This window comes from Bombina bombina, chromosome 6 (assembly GCF_027579735.1).
Source record: "Bombina bombina isolate aBomBom1 chromosome 6, aBomBom1.pri, whole genome shotgun sequence".
Lineage (NCBI taxonomy): Eukaryota > Metazoa > Chordata > Amphibia > Anura > Bombinatoridae > Bombina > Bombina bombina.
This window is the reverse complement of record NC_069504.1, coordinates 60,261,550-60,281,467: the sequence shown is the minus strand read 5'-3', so window position 1 is coordinate 60,281,467 and position 19,918 is coordinate 60,261,550. Positions and strand designations below refer to the sequence as shown.

The 19,918-nt window shown below is 36.1% G+C and overlaps 1 protein-coding gene across 1 annotated transcript in view; it reads left to right on the top strand.

Moving 5' to 3' along the window:
- Nucleotides 1–19,918, top strand: part of SFMBT2 (Scm like with four mbt domains 2) — a 393,890-nt gene that overhangs the window by 221,932 nt on the left and 152,040 nt on the right. Inside the window, exons 6-9 of the mRNA XM_053716427.1 lie at nt 7,224–7,312; nt 11,481–11,727; nt 13,813–13,910; nt 18,976–19,077. Coding sequence (XP_053572402.1) covers nt 7,224–7,312; nt 11,481–11,727; nt 13,813–13,910; nt 18,976–19,077 — 536 coding nt within the window. The remainder of the gene's footprint in view (nt 1–7,223; nt 7,313–11,480; nt 11,728–13,812; nt 13,911–18,975; nt 19,078–19,918) is intronic.

The following is a 19,918-nucleotide window of genomic DNA, read 5'->3' as shown; positions in this document are numbered from 1 at the left end:
AACCAAAAATATAATATATTTACTTCAGTGTAATTGTCAGATTCAATATTTAGGACAAACTTCAAGATTTGCTAAAACTCGTATATTAGAACACCTTAATAAAATTGAAAAAGAAAAAGAAGATCATGGTGTCCCTTTACACTATAATAATTGTCCTCTATACGATAAAAAACATCTATCATGGATAGGTATAGAGAAGGTTTCATTACACTGGAGAGGGGGAGAGATAGAAAAAGAACTCAATAGAAGAGAATTATGGTGGATACACACATTAAAAACATATGGACATTATGGTTTAAATAAAGATATTAGAGTGGCAGCGTTCATATAATTTATTTTATTTTATTTTATTTTATTTTATTTTATATTTAATATATTTAATAAATTATTTTATTCTGTTTAGGTTTTATTATATTTCAAATAGTCTAATATTTATCCCAATTACATATACAATATTACTGTGATTCTGTTCAGAAATTATATGTGAAGATAAATTTATATTTGATGGCAAAATTTATATTTGATGGCAAAATTTATATTTGATGGCAAAATTTATACTTGATGAAGAAATTGAAATTTATATTTAAAATTCATATTTGATGGCAAAGTTTATACATTTGATGGCAACATCGATATTCGAGTGCATGTTGCACTAATTAATATTCAAAAGAAATTGAAAAGGTTGTAACCCAAGATTTTTGTGAAATATTGTCACGAAGTTGTCTATGTCTGTAATATATATGATTCAAAGTGACTTGCACTTTTCATTACATACTCCCTAGAGAATCCAAAACACTGACTATCAATGGAACATAGTAAAATGTCGCTCACAGAGAGATTGGTCAATCCGAGACATGTGACACGGAACTCATTGGACAAACCGGAGCTTAGGCCTTTACATACGAAGCATTGAAAACAACGCTCTCTACCTGATTGATGAGAACATATGACCACGCATCATCTGGCGGACCTGAAAAGAAACTGCTTAAAACCAGGACTTGAAAGGGAACTTTATTTTTCTCCCCTCTGATTGGCCAAAAGGCTTTTTTTCATTTATACCAATCCAATTTGAAAAATTATTGAGAGTTTAAGCACCAAAAGCTTAAATACAAAATAAATAAATATCATTCTCAAAACACAATTGGATTGGAATAAATACAAAATTAAAATGTTTTATTTGTGAGTCCTATTCCGGTGTTTACCACCGGAACAGGAACAATGATTACCTGTATAAATACACCTGTTAACACTCCAAAGGCAGCACTTCCAATTGTTTTTACTGCTCTTGAAAAAGACGACACTGTCGTTGAAACGCGTAGAGCCAAGATAAATAAGAGCATTTTATTATGTTTTAATAAATATTTGTTTTTTACCACAACAAGTATTTTTGCTGCCTTTTTGGAAGTAATTTCAAACTACACAATACGTTCTGAGGAGCCGGATTCCGAAATTTATCGGAGTGAGTATATTGCACTTTTTATCAAGCAAAAGATTCAATTACCTGCAGTGCAATTTTCATTATCCACAGACACAAACACAGTGTGGAAATTGGGAAAGTTGAGACAGAAAAACCTTTCGAAGAAGCTGAACTCTGAATTTTTCGGAGTGAGTATACTGCACATTAATTTGTTGTTAACTTCTGCAAATCACAAGCCAAGTTTTTCTTTCTTCAGTGTGTACGTCCATATACACGAGATTCAAGATCAGCGCCTCTATATATTCGATTCATAGACATTGATAGGTCCCAACAAAAATGGATGTTTTCCCTGCTTGGGATGTAGTAATTGTAATAACCTAATAAAAGGTTCTGACTTTTATCATTCCCGTACAGGCAAGAAATTTGCTATCAATGGTTTTTTTACATGCAACACAAATTTTGCAATTTATATTCTAAAATGTCTGTGTGCGCGATTTTACATAGGCGAAACAGCCAGACGTGTCCGTGATAGAATCACGGAACACAAGTCGAATATTAGAACTTCCTGCGCCAAATCACCTGTCGCATGTCATTTTAAAGAGGCAGGACACACAGTGAGCCAACTTAGATACCAGATTATTGAGCATGTACCAATTGATAGACAAAGGGGTGACAGGGTTAAAAAGCTCAAGCAGAGAGAAGCATTCTGGATCTATCATTTAGAGACCAGAATAACACAAGGAATGAACATAGATTGGGATCTCTCAGTTTTTCTATAGATAGCCTTGTAGTGACTTTTTGTTTATTCTAGTTTATATTTATTTTTATAACCCTGTATACTAATGCCTCTGTATATATATATACTGATACAGTTCATGTTTTGATAATTGAATTTCTATAAAATGTATGAAATGATTCCGTAATGCAAGAAATATCTGGTATAAGATTACTGTTTGTACTTAACACATGTCTATATTGCTGCTATTGGTGCAGGTAATTCAACATTAATTAGCATTCACCTGTGTTACCTTGGTGATGTCATAGGGGAGTTTATTAATAGAAGATAAGGCTGAGCTTAGTAGGCTTTTATATATGCATGACTAAGAACCTGTGTGGTTCGAAACGTTGCATTTTTATGCTTTTGTACTGACCTAATAAAGGATTATTTATATGGTGCGGCTGCTTCTTGGACTTTAAATTTACACTGTCATACAGGCTGTACACTCACTACTTTATATTGTAGCAAAGTGTAATTTCTTCAGTGTTGTCAAATGAAAAGATATAATAAACACAAACACAAAAATGTGAGGGGTGTACTCACTTTTGTGGGATACTGTACATATAAACACACACTCACACACATACATTCATATAAACACACACTCAGACACTTACATACATATAAACACATACATACACATAAACACACACACACATACATATAAACACATACACACATACATATAAACCCACTCACACACATACATACGTATAAACACATACATACATATAAACACGCTCACATACATACATATACAGGGAGTGCAGAATTATTAGGCAAGTTGTATTTTTGAGGATTAATTTTATTATTGAACAACAACCATGTTCTCAATGAACCCAAAAAACTCATTAATATCAAAGCTGAATAGTTTTGGAAGTAGTTTTTAGTTTGTTTTTAGTTATAGCTATTTTAGGGGGATATCTGTGTGTGCAGGTGACTATTACTGTGCATAATTATTAGGCAACTTAACAAAAAACAAATATATACCCATTTCGATTATTTATTTTTACCAGTGAAACCAATATAACATCTCAACATTCACAAATATACATTTCTGACATTCAAAAACAAAACAAAAACAAATCAGTGACCAATATAGCCACCTTTCTTTGCAAGGACACTCAAAAGCCTGCCATCCATGGATTCTGTCAGTGTTTTGATCTGTTCACCATCAACATTGCATGCAGCAGCAACCACAGCCTCCCAGACACTGTTCAGAGAGGTGTACTGTTTTCCCTCCTTGTAAATCTCACATTTGATGATGGACCACAGGTTCTCAATGGGGTTCAGATCAGGTGAACAAGGAGGCCATGTCATTAGATTTTCTTCTTTTATACCCTTTCTTGCCAGCCACGCTGTGGAGTACTTGGACGCGTGTGATGGAGCATTGTCCTGCATGAAAATCATGTTTTTCTTGAAGGATGCAGACTTCTTCCTGTACCACTGCTTGAAGAAGGTGTCTTCCAGAAACTGTCAGTAGGACTGGGAGTTGAGCTTGACTCCATCCTCAACCCGAAAAGGCCCCACAAGCTCATCTTTGATGATACCAGCCCAAACCAGTACTCCACCTCCACCTTGCTGGCGTCTGAGTCGGACTGGAGCTCTCTGCCCTTTACCAATCCAGCCACGGGCCCATCCATCTGGCCCATCAAGACTCACTCTCATTTCATCAGTCCATAAAACCTTAGAAAAATCAGTCTTGAGATATTTCTTGGCCCAGTCTTGACGTTTCAGCTTGTGTGTCTTGTTCAGTGGTGGTCGTCTTTCAGCCTTTCTTACCTTGGCCATGTCTCTGAGTATTGCACACCTTGTGCTTTTGGGCACTCCAGTGATGTTGCAGCTCTGAAATATGGCCAAACTGGTGGCAAGTGGCATCTTGGCAGCTGCACGCTTGACTTTTCTCAGTTCATGGGCAGTTATTTTGCGCCTTGGTTTTTCCACACGCTTCTTGCGACCCTGTTGACTATTTTGAATGAAACGCTTGATTGTTCGATGATCACGCTTCAGAAGCTTTGCAATTTTAAGAGTGCTGCATCCCTCTGCAAGATATCTCACTATTTTTGACTTTTCTGAGCCTGTCAAGTCCTTCTTTTGACCCATTTTGCCAAAGGAAAGGAAGTTGCGTAATAATTATGCACACCTGATATAGGGTGTTGATGTCATTAGACCACACCCCTTCTCATTACAGAGATGCACATCACCTAATATGCTTAATTGGTAGTAGGCTTTCGAGCCTATACAGCTTGGAGTAAGACAACATGCATAAAGAGGATGATGTGGTCAAAATACTAATTTGCCTAATAATTCTGCACTCCCTGTAAACACACACTCATATACATACATATAAACTCACACACACACACACATATAAACACACACTTATATACATACATATAAACACACACACACTCACACATGCATACATATAAACACACACACACACACATATATATATATATATATATATATATATATATATATATATAAACATAAACCAACTCTCACACACACATACATACAGTACATATAAACATAAAAATACAAACCCACTCACACACATACATAAATACATATAAACGCACTCACACACATACACATACATATAAACACATACATACAAACACGCTCACACACATACATACATACACACATACATACATATACACACATTCAAATAAACACACACACACACATACATACATATACACATATACATATAAACACACTCACACATATACATACATGTAAACACAAAAACACACATACATACATACATATAAACACACACACACACATACATACATAAATATAAGCACACACATACATATAAACACACACACACACACATACATACATAAATATAAGCACACACATACATATAAACACACACACACATAAATACATATAAACACACACACACACAAATACATACATAGTAACATAGTAGATGATGTTGAAAAAAATACAGGTCTATTGAGTTCAACCTATACAAATCTTTATTTACAATAAAAACTCCAGTTGATCTCAAATTAATCCCATTAAAAAGGTGACCGATTTAACACCAGCAATCATATCCCTGAATTCTGTTTCTAGACAGGAATGTATCTAACCCATACATAAACACACAGCACGGAATTTCCCATATGAGGGAAATAAATGTGAAAAAAAGAAAATGTTTTAATATTTTAAAGTATTTTATTATGACATTGTTGCTTGCATAATTTATTTAACTCCTGCAAATGGGTTTAACACATAGTTAAAATTAGCTCCAGTGCCATAATACACTACTGGGAGCTAGCTGTACACATCAGTTGAGCCAATGACAAAAGGCATATGTGTGTGTGGTCACCAATCTCTAGCTAGTTCCCAGCAGTGCATTACTTTCATAATGGAGGTAAATGGTGACATATTTTTCAATTTCATGCTCTTTGCCCCATATATTGAGTGGATGGACAAGGTTCCTGACCTTTGCAGCAAACGGGCAGAGCATACTGTACATCTGGCGCTCCCTGGTGGCAGAGAGGATAAGAACCACTGCTTTTCATATTTCACAAGGCCGGCTCACAGAAGGGCACAGAAGCAGCATCCGCTGCTAAATACTGTCTGGATCATTTGGATTTTTATGTTTCCTTAAAAGGACGGTGTACCTGCAAAATTGTCTTTCCCTTAATGTGTTTCCAATGACTTATTATACCAGCTACAGAGTATCAAATTTATGATAATTTGCTTCTTTAGGTTTATTTTTAAAATGAAATAGCTGTTTTTATCCTTTGAAACCACAACCAAGCAAAATGGGTTGAGTTTCCAGTGAAATCAGATCTCCTTTTGTTATCACTTTCTGTACACAGAAAGTCTGTACAGTGTTTGTAAACCAAAGCCCAACATGTATAACATGTTATTGCTTATCTTTTTCTATCTCCTACTGGAGTGTAATTTCTTCTGCTGGCTAAGTATTTGGCTTTGGTTTACAAACAGATTTAAGATAAGGAAGCAAGTTTGTGTACACAAAGTGATAGCATAATGAGATCTCATTTTACATGTAAGCTCAACCCATTGTAATAGGCTGTGGTTTAAAAGCACAAAACAAGCCATTTCATATACATAAATAAACCTGAAAATGCAATTTCTTATACATTTTATACTCTGTAGCTGATATAACAAGTCATTGGTAATACATTAAGGGAAACACCATTTTACACTATACTGTCCCTTTGAGTGTAGAAACTGTCAGTATAGGTAGGGATACCACGGGCAAAGTCAACTATTTAAAATGCCAAAATAAAGGCAATTTAGCTACTTATAAATGAAATCACTACAGCAGGTGAAATTTGGAACAAATTAAAGGGGAGAGCATTTTTGGGTATACAGTCCCTTTAAGCATTACAGAAAGCTGCCAAGGCGGTCTGTTCTCAGCGGAGGCCCTTCATGCTTTGCCTGTTAACATTTGTGGGCCAGTTGTAAATAGACTTTTGTTTATTTTTAATCTCAGGATTGAATTAAAAAACTCAACATTTATTTTACAAAACATTTAATATATAATTTCCTTTAATTTGTGTGATTCCTGGAGATCAACATAAAAAAAGTAAAATATAGACCCAATACACAAATATCAACATAATAAATATGATGTGTAATTGATTACACCAGGCTTAAAGGGACATCATGATTAAAATAGGGCAATCGCAGCATATGTACATATGCTACTGAAAAGTTTTAACTTTCACTAAATCGTTTTGCTATTAAAAGTAATAAATATTTCTAGTCATAAATGAAATTCACCCATGCACATTTCAGTTTTGTTTGTTAATTTCCTTTTTAATATTACATATTAATTTAACATAATTACTATTTTTAGCTATTTGGTTGTTCTTTTTGCTATTTTTAAGCATCATATTTTGCAGCCAAGCATAGGAGTCAGTGAGTTGGGCACTGGGCAATCTATTGTGTAAATTGGATATCAATATTTAGCAATTTGAAAAAAAAAACATTTATTGCATTTCTATAAACTGTGATTTCTCTTATCAGATATTAAAGATAAATGTACGGATTGGACAGAATTCCTTATCAACGATTTAACCGGCTCCAGGACTGCACCAGCCAAACTCCTCGAAGGTGTATGTATTAAATCAATGTCTTTCTGCTTTGTAGACAAACATCCATCTATAAATAGTTGTCATGGTTCCCTATTTGGTATAAATATTCTTATTTAAAGGGACCCTACACTACAGAAAAAGGGGAAATCAGAGGGAGAAGGGGTCCTCCCTACATAACGATCACATGGAGGGGGAAAGGGGAGGGTGTATACCTACACTACAGAAAAAATATTAATAAATCATTAAAATTACTTTAAAAATACCTATAGACTTGGTACTGGCAGACAGCTGAAATACGCATGCGAATTAACATACCCGTGATATTCTTATATCATGTGCGCTAACATTAGTGCCACTTGTTATCTAGCCCTAGGTGCTTAAAGGGGCATGAAACACAATTTTATTTTTTCATGATTCAGACAGAGCATACATTTGTAAACAACTTATTTACTTATTTTGTCAATTTTGTTTCATTCTCTTTATATCCTTTCTTGAAGGAGCAGCAATGCATTACAGGGAGCTAGCTGAACACATCAGTAAGACAATCACAAGAGGCATATATTTGTGCAGCCACTAATCAGCAGCTAGTTCCAGTACCTGAGCCTACCTAGGTATGATTTCCAACAAAGGATACCAAGAGAACTAATCAAATTAGAAAAATAAGCACATTGAAAATTTTATTCTGCATCTTAATCATGAAAGAAACATTTTGAGTTTTGTATAAGATACAAAGTGCAACAAACTGATTTCCAGCTACATTTGTAAGCTACAGATGGGATGCAAAATAGCTTAAATACCTAGATAAGTATTGGCAGCTGACCTTGCAAATTTCGCTGAAGTGCAGGAAATAATGGATTTAGATTTAAATTGCTGGCAAAGAATTTTCTAAAGAACAAGGACAGAAAAAGGTTAGGAGCACTCCACTGATCTAAGGAAAAACTGCCAACTTAAGGCGTAAGTGTGATTTGTGTGGCTGGTTAGTGACTCAGTGAATGAATTATATTTATCCTCTTTTTATAAATGTAACTATTGTCATGAGATGATCTAACGCTGTCTCTAAAAGGAACAGGCAGGTTGAGTAAGTGAGCCTGTAACCTACAGGATCAGCGGTTGTCAGGGAAACTAATTATAGGTCCTGTGCTCCCCACAATAATGGGGTTGTCAAGTAATGCTTGTTTTTAAATGATGTCTTTTTAAGATTGTTAAAAGGGGTCACATGAGCAAAGTGAATAACTTTATTAAAAAGATCACTTTTTATTATTCAGTCTTCCTTTATACAATTTTATTCTGGCTGCATTTGTATTGATCTTAATTTCTAGGACTTATTTATTTTTTACAATTATATAGCCTGGTTATTTTATTGCGGTGTGAATCTATATACTGGATATTTCATGTTTAATCTAATGGTAAAGCAAATCCAATTCTTGCAATATTGGGTCCGGATTTATAATGACAGAAATATATATGACCCTCTATTCAAAATTATTATGCAAAAAGAAAAAAACAATTGTATGGCAGTTTGGTTTTTGCATTGCTTCTTTGAATCTATTAGAAAAGCAGTTATTTTAATTATTAAAACATCTCAGAATGTGTATATGTTATAACTATGGTTGTCAGTATTGAACTGGACAGTACAGTATTTCCACCATCTGTCCTGCAAAATGTATCATTAAAGGGACATGGAACCCACATTTTTTATTTTGTGATTCAGATAGAGCATGCAATTTTAAGCAACTTTCTAATTTACTCCTATTATCAAATTTTCTTCGTTCTCTTGCTATCTTTATTTGAAAAAGGCAGCTAAGCTTTTTTGGTTTAGAACTCTGGACAGCACTTTTTTTATTGGTGGATGAATTTATCCACCAATCAGCAAGGACAACCCAGGTTGTTCACCAAAAATGGGCCGGCATCTAAACTTACATTCTTGCATTTCAAATAAAGATACCAAGAGAATGAAGAAAATTTGATAATAGGAGTAAATTAGAAAGTTGCTTAAAATTTCATGCTCAATCTGAATCACGAAAGAAATTGTTTGGGTACAGTGTCCCTTTAAATTATCAATGAGTTTCCTGCCTAGTGTTTTACTCAACCAGTTACACTTTGCTTAAAGGGATAGTAAACACCAAAACGGGTATTGTTTAAAAAGATAGATAATCCCTTTATTTACCATTCCCTAACTTTGTATATCCAACACTGTCATAAATATACTTTTTACCTCTGTAATTACTTTGTATCTAAGCTTCTGCTGACTGCCTCCTTATCTCAGATCTTTTGACAGACTTGCATTTCAGGCAATTAGTGCTGACTCTTAAATAACTTCACATGCGTGAGCAGAATGTTATTTATATGAGACACATGAACTAACGCCCTCTAGCTGCGAAAAACTGTCAAATGCAGAGGCGGCCTTCAAGGGCTTAGAAATTAGCATATGAGCCTAAATAGGTTTAGCTTTCAACTAAGAGCAACAAGAGAACAAAGCAAATTTGATGATAAAAGTAAATAAGAAAGTTGTTTAAAATGACATGCCCTATCTGAATCATGAAATTTTAATTTGGACTTTACTATCCCTTTAAAGGGACAGTCTATTCCAGAATTGTTATTGTTTAAAAATATAGATATCCTCTTATTACTCTTTCCTCAGTTTTGCATAACCAACACTGTTATATAATTTACCTCTGTGATTACCTTGTATCTAAGCTTCTGCAGAATACCCCCTTAATCCAGTTCTTTTGACGGATTTGCATTTTAGCCAATCAGTGCTGAATCATAAATAACTCCATGTGATTGAGCACAATGTTATCTAGATGCCAGACATAAACTAGCAGTGTCTAACTGTAAAAAAAAATGTCAAAATTGCACTGAGATAAGAGGCGGCCTTCAAGGGCTTAGAACTTAGCATTTGAGCCTACCTAGTTTCACTTTCAACAAAGAATGCCAAAAGAACAAAACAAATTTGATGATAAAAGTAAATTGGAAATTTTCTTAAAATTGTTTTCCCTATCTGTATCATAAAAGTTTATTTTTAACTAGACTGTCCCTTTAAAGTATGTCTGGTTGTTTAGTGGGCATGTCTGGTTGTCCAGTGGGTATGTCTGGTTGTCCAGTGGGTATGTCTGGTTGTTCAGTGGGTATGTCTGGTTGTTTAGTGGGTATGTCTGGTTGTCCAGTGGGTATGTCTGGTTGTCCAGTGGGTATGTCTGGTTGTCCAGTGGGTATGTCTGGTTGTCCAGTGGGTATGTGTGGTTGTCCAGTGGGTATGTCTGGCTGTCCAGTGGGTATGTCTGGTTGTCCAGTGGGTATGTCTGGTTGTTCAGTGGATATGTCTGGTTGTTTAGTGGGTATGTCTGGTTGTTCAGTGGATATGTCTGGTTGTTTAGTGGGTATGTCTGGTTGTTTAGTGGATATGTCTGGTTGTTCAGTGGATATGTCTGGTTGTTCAGTGGATATGTCTGGTTGTTCAGTGGATATGTCTGGTTGTTCAGTGGATATGTCTGGTTGTTCAGTGGATATGTCTGGTTGTTTAGTGGGTATGTCTGGTTGTTCAGTGGATATGTCTGGTTGTTTAGTGGGTATGTCTGGTTGTTCAGTGGATATGTCTGGTTGTTTAGTGGGTATGTCTGGTTGTTCAGTGGATATGTCTGGTTGTTTAGTGGGTATGTCTGGTTGTTCAGTGGATATGTCTGGTTGTTTAGTGGGTATGCCTGGTTGTTCAGTGGATATGTCTGGTTGTTTAGTGGGTATGTCTGGTTGTTCAGTGGATATGTCTGGTTGTTTAGTGGGTATGTCTGGTTGTTCAGTGGATATGTCTGGTTGTTTAGTGGGTATGTCTGGTTGTTCAGTTGGGTACGTGTGGTTGTTCAGTGGGTATGTCTGGTTGTTTAGTGGGTATGTCTGGTTGTTTAGTTGGGTATGTGTGGTTGTTTAGTTGGGTATGTGTGGTTGTTTAGAGGGTATGTCTGTTTTTTCAGTGGGCATGTCTGGTTGTTCAGTGGGTATGTCTTGTTGGTCTATGGCCAGAAATTTGTAAATAGGGACATATGACTGTCTCAGATGGACAGAGGTCAGAATTCAGGACTGTCCCTCTCAAATAGGGACAGCGGTGAGGTCTGTTAGATGCTGCTAATAGCTGTGGCCCCTCTTAGTGTTTTAGGTTTCTGTTTATATATTCATGTTGCTTTTATTTAAACAGCCTCTTCGTGGGAAAACCCCTGTGGATCTTATTACAGTAGATTCGCTGATAGAACTACAGGATGCCCAGAATCCTTTTCAGTACTGGATAGTCAGCGTAATAGAAAACATTGGAGGAAGATTACGCCTGCGCTACGTTGGTTTAGAGGATTCAGAGTCCTGTGATCAGTGGTTATTTTACTTGGATTGTAGACTTCGACCAGTTGGCTGGGGACAAGAGAATCAGTGCAGAATGGACCCTCCTTTAGGTGTGTAACAAAATAATACATGTAGTATATATTCAGATTAGTCACACAAGCTGACACCATATGATTCCGGCCTCGCAATGCTACATTAAAGGGACATTATACACTAGATTTTGCCTTGCATAAATGTTTTGTAGAAGATCTATTTATATAGCCCATACAGTTGTTTTTTTTTTTTTTTTTTTTTTTTTTTTAAAAGGATAGTTTTGCTTAATTTTAAATAACATTGCTCTGATTTTCAGACTCCTAACCAAGCACCAAAGTTTTATGAGAATACTGACGTATACCTACTCCAGCTTACTTCTGTTTGTGTAAAGTGTCTTTTCATATGCAAAGGAAGGGGGGGGGGGAGTGTCTTATTTCCCACTTGCAATGGGTGTTCCAGCTACCTTTTAAACAGAGCTAAACTGGAAGCTTCTAAGTAAGTTTTTAAAAGGTTTTCTACTGGATTTTTATATCGGTATCTGTGCATCTTATTCTTCATAGTAGTATCTATTACATGCAGTTATATGAAAATTGGTGTATACTGTCCCATTACCTAGTAAATAGAGCTTAGAGCACAGCTATGCAGTTTGTCAAACTTCCATGGAGTGTGGAATAATGTGTACAAAGACTTTTTTATAGTGATGGAAATAAATGAATTATCTACGTGTAGGTATATATGCACCAATTCTGTGAGTTAAAGGGACATTGTACTGTAAGATTAGTTTCCTTTAATGTGTATCCAATGACTTGTAATACCATCTGCAGAACTTTAAATACATAGGAAATTGCTCCTTAAGTTTAATTTATTTATTATCTGTTTGAAATAGTTGTTTTTGCTCATTGAAACCACAACCCAATTGTCCTCAAGAACATGCCCATTTAAATGTGCTGAACGTTACAGGACCCGCAAACCTACTTATCTAATATGTCTCTCTCTGTACATAAAATCAAATGTAATTATGGATAATGGTTTAAATGAGAAACATCTGTTATTTTAACAGCAAGAATAAACCTACAGGAACAATTGCTGATACATGTAATACAATACTGACAGGCACACATTAAAGGGATACTAAACCCAAATTTTTTCGTTAATGATTCAGATAAAGCAGCAATTTTAAGCAATGTTCTAATTTACTCCTATTATTAATTTTTCTTTGTTCTCTTGCTATCTTTATTTAAAAAAAAGCAGGAATGTAAAGCTTAAAAGGGACATTCCAGACAAAATTGGAATCCACATTGCTGCATTTTACTTTTGAATATAAGCATTTTTGTTATATATATGTATTAGCAAAAATGCTTCTAATAAAAACTTTAGCTGTTTCAAAAATGTATTTAAGTATGCATTGTGCACTGGCATTTTGAACACAGCACTTGCCCAGAGAGCCTAAGGTGCTTTCACCATGTACCATCTTGCAATGACTCAAATTGTCTATTGCTAACATGATGCAAGCCCTACTTGAGCTCTGAGCAGCTGCAGTATTTCAAATGCTGGTGCACTGAGAATATCTAGCTATGCTTCACATGCACGTGCAGAGAAAAAGTTAAAACTAAAACAGTAATAACTTTTACTAGAAGCTTTTTTGCTAATACATTTATATTGCAATATATATCTAGCCAAAGGTGTAATTCATCTATGTGCATTTAAACTTTGACTGGAATGTCCCTTTAAATGTAGCCACCAATATGCAAGCGCTATACACTGTGCTGAACCTAAAATGAGCCGGCTCATAAGCTTTACATTCCTGATTTTTAAATAAAGATAGCAAGAGAATAAAGAAAAATTGATAATAGGAGTAAAATAGAAAGTTGCTTAAAATTGCCTGAGCTATCTGAATCTTAAAAGAAAAAAAATGGGTTTAGTGTCCCTTTAAGGATGGAATATTTTTTTATAGCATACGCTTTATTGTTTCTTACCATGACTTTAAGGGGAAATTCAATTCACTATCATTAATTAAAATGCACACACACACATATATATCAGTAAACATTCACTAAATTATACATAAAATATTACACTGATTGGATAACTGACAGCCAGGAGAGCTCTGGTGTTTATTATTGCCCCTGGCAGAACATAACTTATGTGCTCTGTGTGTTTAGATATTTGTCCATTAAAGAGTATGTCCGAATGGAAATGTGCTCTGGAGAAGGCGTTGAAAGACTCTGAGCGTTGTCCTCTTCCAGTAGAAGTATTTAAGGTAAGAACACTGATTCTAAACATCAAGTGAGCGTTAAAGGGACATAGAAGAGCACAAATATATTGCTTTAATGTTGTAGAGTATTTTAGCATTTTAGAACAGTATTATAGTATTACACTATGGCTGAGCTGAGTATCTGTGGTCTTAGGAACTTCTCCGCCACCTAAAGTGTGCGTATTGGGATGATTGACAGCCTCTGCTCAGGCGCCATTGCACAAGTGAGGCTGGGCAGACTAGGTTCATTATAGCAAACCTTGTCTGCCCTGCGCATGATAAAAGGAGCCCAAATTCGGGATGCATGGCAGATTTTTGCTTTTCACTTTTCTTCCATTATCAAATGTAGCTATTTCTTTTGGTTTTATTGTTGAAATATAGCTCATTCCTATCAGAGCATAGTAAAGTAAAGTAGGCTCAGGAGCATGCACGTGTCTTGAGCTCTATATATGTATAACATTGTTATGAAAATTGCTACTGCCATTTAGGATATGCACACTGTTGATCCTACCTCAGTATGCTCTTATGAGCAACAAAGGATGCCATGAGACAAAGATACTTTTTAAAATGTAATTAAATTGGAAAGTTTTTTATTTTTTTAAATTGTGCACTCATCGTGAAAGCTTAAAGTGACATTAAACCCACATTTTTTCTTTCATGATTCAGATGGAGAATACCATTTTAAACAACTTTCTAATTTACTTCTATTATTTAATTTGTTTCATTATCTTGATATTCTTTCCTGAAAAGCATATCTAGATAGGCTCAGTAGCTTCTGATTGGTGGCTGCACATAGATGCCTCATTTGATTGGTTTACCCATGTGCACTGTTATTACTTTAACAAAAGATATCTAAAGAATTAAGCATATTAGATAATAGAAGTAAATTGGAATGTTGTTTAAAATTGTATTTTCTATCTGAATGATGAAAGAATTTTTTGGGGTTTAATGTCCCTTTAAAGTTACAAAATACTCATAATTTGTATTTGCTCAATTTTTTTTAAAAAAAACTGTCTTTTATTATGTATTTAACCCCTAGTCTGCAAAAGTGTAAATACAAAATCATAGTCATGCTGGTGAGCAAATTAGAAGCAGTCATACATGCATATGCTCCAATTGCTGTCATATCCTTATCTGGAGCAGAAATGGATTGTGGAAGTGAAATACTAACATTCGGCTAGATTACGAGTCTTGCGTTAAGGTAAAAAAGCAGCGTTAACAGGTCCTAACGCTGATTTTTTACGCCCGCTGCTATTATGAGTCTTGCAGGTTTAGGGGCACCGCACACTTCTTTGGCCTTACCGCAAAACGACTTACGTAAACTTCATAAAGTCTTTTTTCTATGGGACTTCCATAGCGCCGATATTACGAGTCTGTCCTGGGAGGCCAAAAAGTGAGCGGTACACCCTCTACCTCCAAGATCCCTAACGCATTTTAAAGTCAGTAGTTAAGAGTTTTATGGTACAACGCCGTAGCATAAAACTCATAACTAAAGTGCTAAAAAGTACACTAACACCCATAAACTACCTATTAACCCCTAAACCGAAGCCCTCCCGCATCGCAAATACTAAAATAAAATTTTTAACCCCTAATCTGCCACTCCAGACATCCCTGCCACTATAATAAACATATTAACCCCTAAACCGCCGCACTCCTGCCTCACAAACACTAGTTAAATAATATTAACCCCTAATCTGCTATCCCTAACATCGCCGCCACCTACCTACATTAACCCCTAATCTGCCGTCCCCAACGTCGCCTCCACTATATTAAATGTATTAACCCCTAAATCTAAGTCTAACCCTAACACCCCCTAACTTAAATATAATTTAAATAAATCTAAAGAAAATTACTATAATTACCTAAATAATTCCTATTTAAAACTAAATATTTAACTGTAAAATAAAACCCTAAGCTAGCTACAATATAACTAATAGTTACATTGTATCTAGCTTAGGGTTTATTTTTATTTTACAGGCAAGTTTGTATTTATTTTAACTAGGTAGAATAGTTATTAAAAAGTTATTAACTATTTAATAACTACCTAGCTAAAATAAATACAAAAGTACCTGTAAAATAAAACCTAACCTAAGTTACACTAACACCTAACACTATAATACAATTAAATAAATTAACTAAATTAAAAACAATTAAATAAATTACATTAGCTAAATCACAAAACCCCCCCACTAAATTACAGAAAAAAACAAAACAAATTACAGATCTTTAAACTAATTACACCTAATCTAAGAGCCCTATCAAAATAAAAAAAGCCCCCCCCAAAAATAAAAAAAACCCCTAGCCTAAACTAAACTATCAATAGCCCTTAAAAGGGCCTTTTGTGGGGCATTGCCCCAAAGTAATTAGCTCTTTTACCTGTAAAAAAAATACAAACAACCCCCACAACAGTAAAACCCACCACCCACACAACCAACCCCCCAAATACTTACTAAAAAACCTAAGCTCCCCATTGCCCCAACGAAGCCGGGCGAAGTGGTCCTCAAGACGGGCAGAAGTCTTCATCCAGACGGCATCTTCTATCTTGATCCATCCGACGTGGAGCGGGTCCATCTTCAAGACATCTGACGCCGTGCATCCACTTCATCCGGAGTCTTCTTACTGAATGAAGGTACCTTTAAGTGACGTCATCCAAGATGGCATCCCTTAGATTCCAATTGGCTGATAGAATTCTATCAGCCAATCGGAATTAAGGTAGAAAAAATCCTATTGGCTGATGCAATCAGCCAATAGGATTGAACTTCAATCCTATTGGCTGATTGCATCAGCCAATAGGATTTTTTCTACCTTAATTCCGATTGGCTGATAGAATTCTATCAGCCAATCAGAATCTAAGGGATGCCATCTTGGATGACGTCACTTAAAGGTACTTTCATTCAGTAAGAAGACTCCGGATGAAGAGTATGCTCTGAGTCGGATGTCTTGAAGATGAACCTGCTCCACGTCGGATGGATGAAGATAGAAGATGCTGTCTGGATGAAGACTTCTGCCCATCTGGAGGACCACTTCGCCCGGCTTGGATGAAGACTTCTTCCCGGCTTCTTTGAGGACTTCGGCCCGGTTGGATGAAGACTTCTGCCGCTTCCTTGAGGATGGATGTCCGTTCTTCAGAACTGTATGTCGATCTTCAGGGGGTTAGTGTATTGGGTGGGTTTTATTTTTAGGTTAGGGTTTGGGCCTGCAATAGAGCTAAATGTCCGTTTAAGGGCAATGCCCATCCAAATGCCCTTTTCAGGGCAATGGGGAGCTTAGGTTTTTTTAGTTAGTATTTTATTTGGGGGGTTGGTTGTGTGGGTGGTGGGTTTTACTGTTGGGGGGGTTGTTTGTAATTTTTTTTTTTTTACAGGTAAAAGAGCTGATTACTTTGGGGCAATGCCCTGCAAAAGGCCCTTTTAAAGGCTATTGATAGTTTAGTTTAGGCTAGGGTTTTTTTGTTTTGGGGGGCTTTTTTTATTTTGATAGGGCTATTAGATTAGGTGTAATTAGTTTTAAAGATTTGCAATTTGTTTTTTATTTTCTGTAATTTAGTGTGTTTTTTTTTGTTATTTAGCTAATTTAATTTATTTAATTGTTTTTAATTTATTTAATTTATTTAATTGTAGTGTAGTGTTAGGTGTTATTGTAACTTAGGTTAGGTTTTATTTTACAGGTACTTTTGTATTTATTTTAGCTAGGTAGTTATTAAATAGTTAATAACTATTTAGTAACTATTCTACCTAGTTAAAATAAATACAAACTTGCCTGTAAAATAAAAATAAAATAAAAGATAGCTACAATGTAACTATTAGTTATATTGTAGCTAGTTTAGGGTTTATTTTACAGTTAAGTATTTAGTTTTAAATAGGAATTATTTAGGTAATAATATTAATATTTATTTAGATTTATTGTAATTATATTTAAGTTAGGGGGTGTTAGGGTTAGGGTTAGACTTAGGTTTAGGGGTTAATACATTTAGTATAGTGGCGGCGACGTTGGAGGCAGCAGATAAGGGGTTAATAAATGTAGGTAGGTGGTGGCGATGTTAGGGACGGCAGATTAGGGGTTAATAATATTTAACTAGTGTTTGCGAGGTGGGAGTGTGGCGGTTTAGGGGTTAATATGTTTATTATAGTGGCGGCGACGTTGAGGGCGGCAGATTAGGGGTTAGTAAATGTAGGTAGATTGCAGCGACATTGGGGGAGGGAGATTAGGGGTTAATAAATATAATGTAGGTGTCGACGATGTTGGGAGCAGCAGATTAGGGGTTCATAAGTATAATGTAAGTGGCGGCGATGTCCGGAGCGGTAGATTATAGATTAGGGGTTAATAAATATAATGTAAGTGGCGATGATGTCTGGAGCTGCAGGTTAGGGGTTAATAAGTGTAAGATTAGGGGTGTTTAGACTCGGGGTTCATGTTAAGGTGTTATGTGTAAACATAACTTTTATTTCCCCATAGGAATCAATGGGGCTGCGTTACTGAGTTTTACGCTGCTTTTTTGCAGGTGTTAGACTTTTTCTCAGCCGGCTCTCCCCTTTGATCCCTATGGGGAAATCATGCACAAGCACGTACGACGAGCTCACCGCTGACTTAAGCAGCGCTGGTATTGAAGTGCGGTAAGGAGCACAATTTTGCTCAACGCTCACTTCTTGCCTTTTAACGCCGGGTTTGTAAAAACCTGTAATACCAGCGCTGCAGGTAAGTGAGCGGTGAGAGAAAACTGCTCGTTAGCACCGCATAGCCTCTAACGCAAAACTCGTAATCTGGCTGATTGTGTTTAACATTTTTGAAGAAGATTAACTCATATCAAAAGAATTACATTTCCTTCAAATATAAAATACTGTAACAAAATACAGTATAGTGTTATTCTGATACTACAATGTGCCTATAAATAGCATTATCACTGCGAAATGGCATACAATGCAATATAGGAAAATGATTAAATTAATTTGGGATCGAAAACTTTTATTTGTTTGATTGCAAGATGTTATTTCCCATGGTATATTTTTGGGGGCTGCTAGCGGTTTCTTACCTTTCTCTTCTTTCTCTCTTTCTCTCCGTTCTTTCCATTTAGGATCACACTGATTTAAGATCCCATTCGTTCACTCTTGGTATGAAGGTGGAAGCAGTGGACCCAGCGGAACCTTCTGATATCCGTCCCGCTACGGTAACCAAGGTAATTGACCCAGTAATGAAGTTAAAATTAAAGTTGCATGATTCAGATAAAGCATTCAATTAAAAACACTTCTGAATATACTTCCATTATCAAATGTGCACATTTGTTTTATAAGCACACTTTCCTAGGCTCCTACTGAGATTGTACAAAAGTGCACAGTATATACTTATATGCATGTTGGGATTGGCTGATGGCTGTCACATGATACAGGGGAGGGGAAATTAGATTATATTCTACTGCTTATTTCCAATTCAAAGTTAATGCTATTGCATTGCTTTTCCATCTAAAGGGGAGGAGAGTCCATGGCTTCATTCATTACTATTGGGAATTAAGAACCTGGCCACCAGGAGGAGGCAAAGACACCCCAGCCAAAGGCTTAAAAAACTCCTCCACTTCCCTCATCCCCCAGTCATTCTTTGCCTTTAGTCACAGGAGGATGGCAGAGGAGTGCCGGAGTTTCTGAGTAGTCTCTTATGGAGGGTAGTACTCTTTGCATTGGGACTGTCCTGTCAGCCTCTCAGTGAGTCCGGAGATGCAGGGAGAGTCTTTCTGTGAAACCATCCGACTCATATTAACAGCTCTATAAGCAATCATCGTTGACAAGTTTCGCTGCCTGCTTTCTTCACTCAAGTCCATGTCAGGAGCGAGGCTACTAACCTGTCACACTTGAAGGGCCGTGTTCCTGTTCCATGGCATAGATTCTGGTAAGATCTTTTCATTTTTTATTAATAATGATAACATAGAAGACAGGGTCACAGTGTGGCGCCTTTTTATCTTTACAGAATTAAAGGTTAATATTCCTGGAAGGGGGATTATTGAACGGGGGGGGGGGGGGGTTATA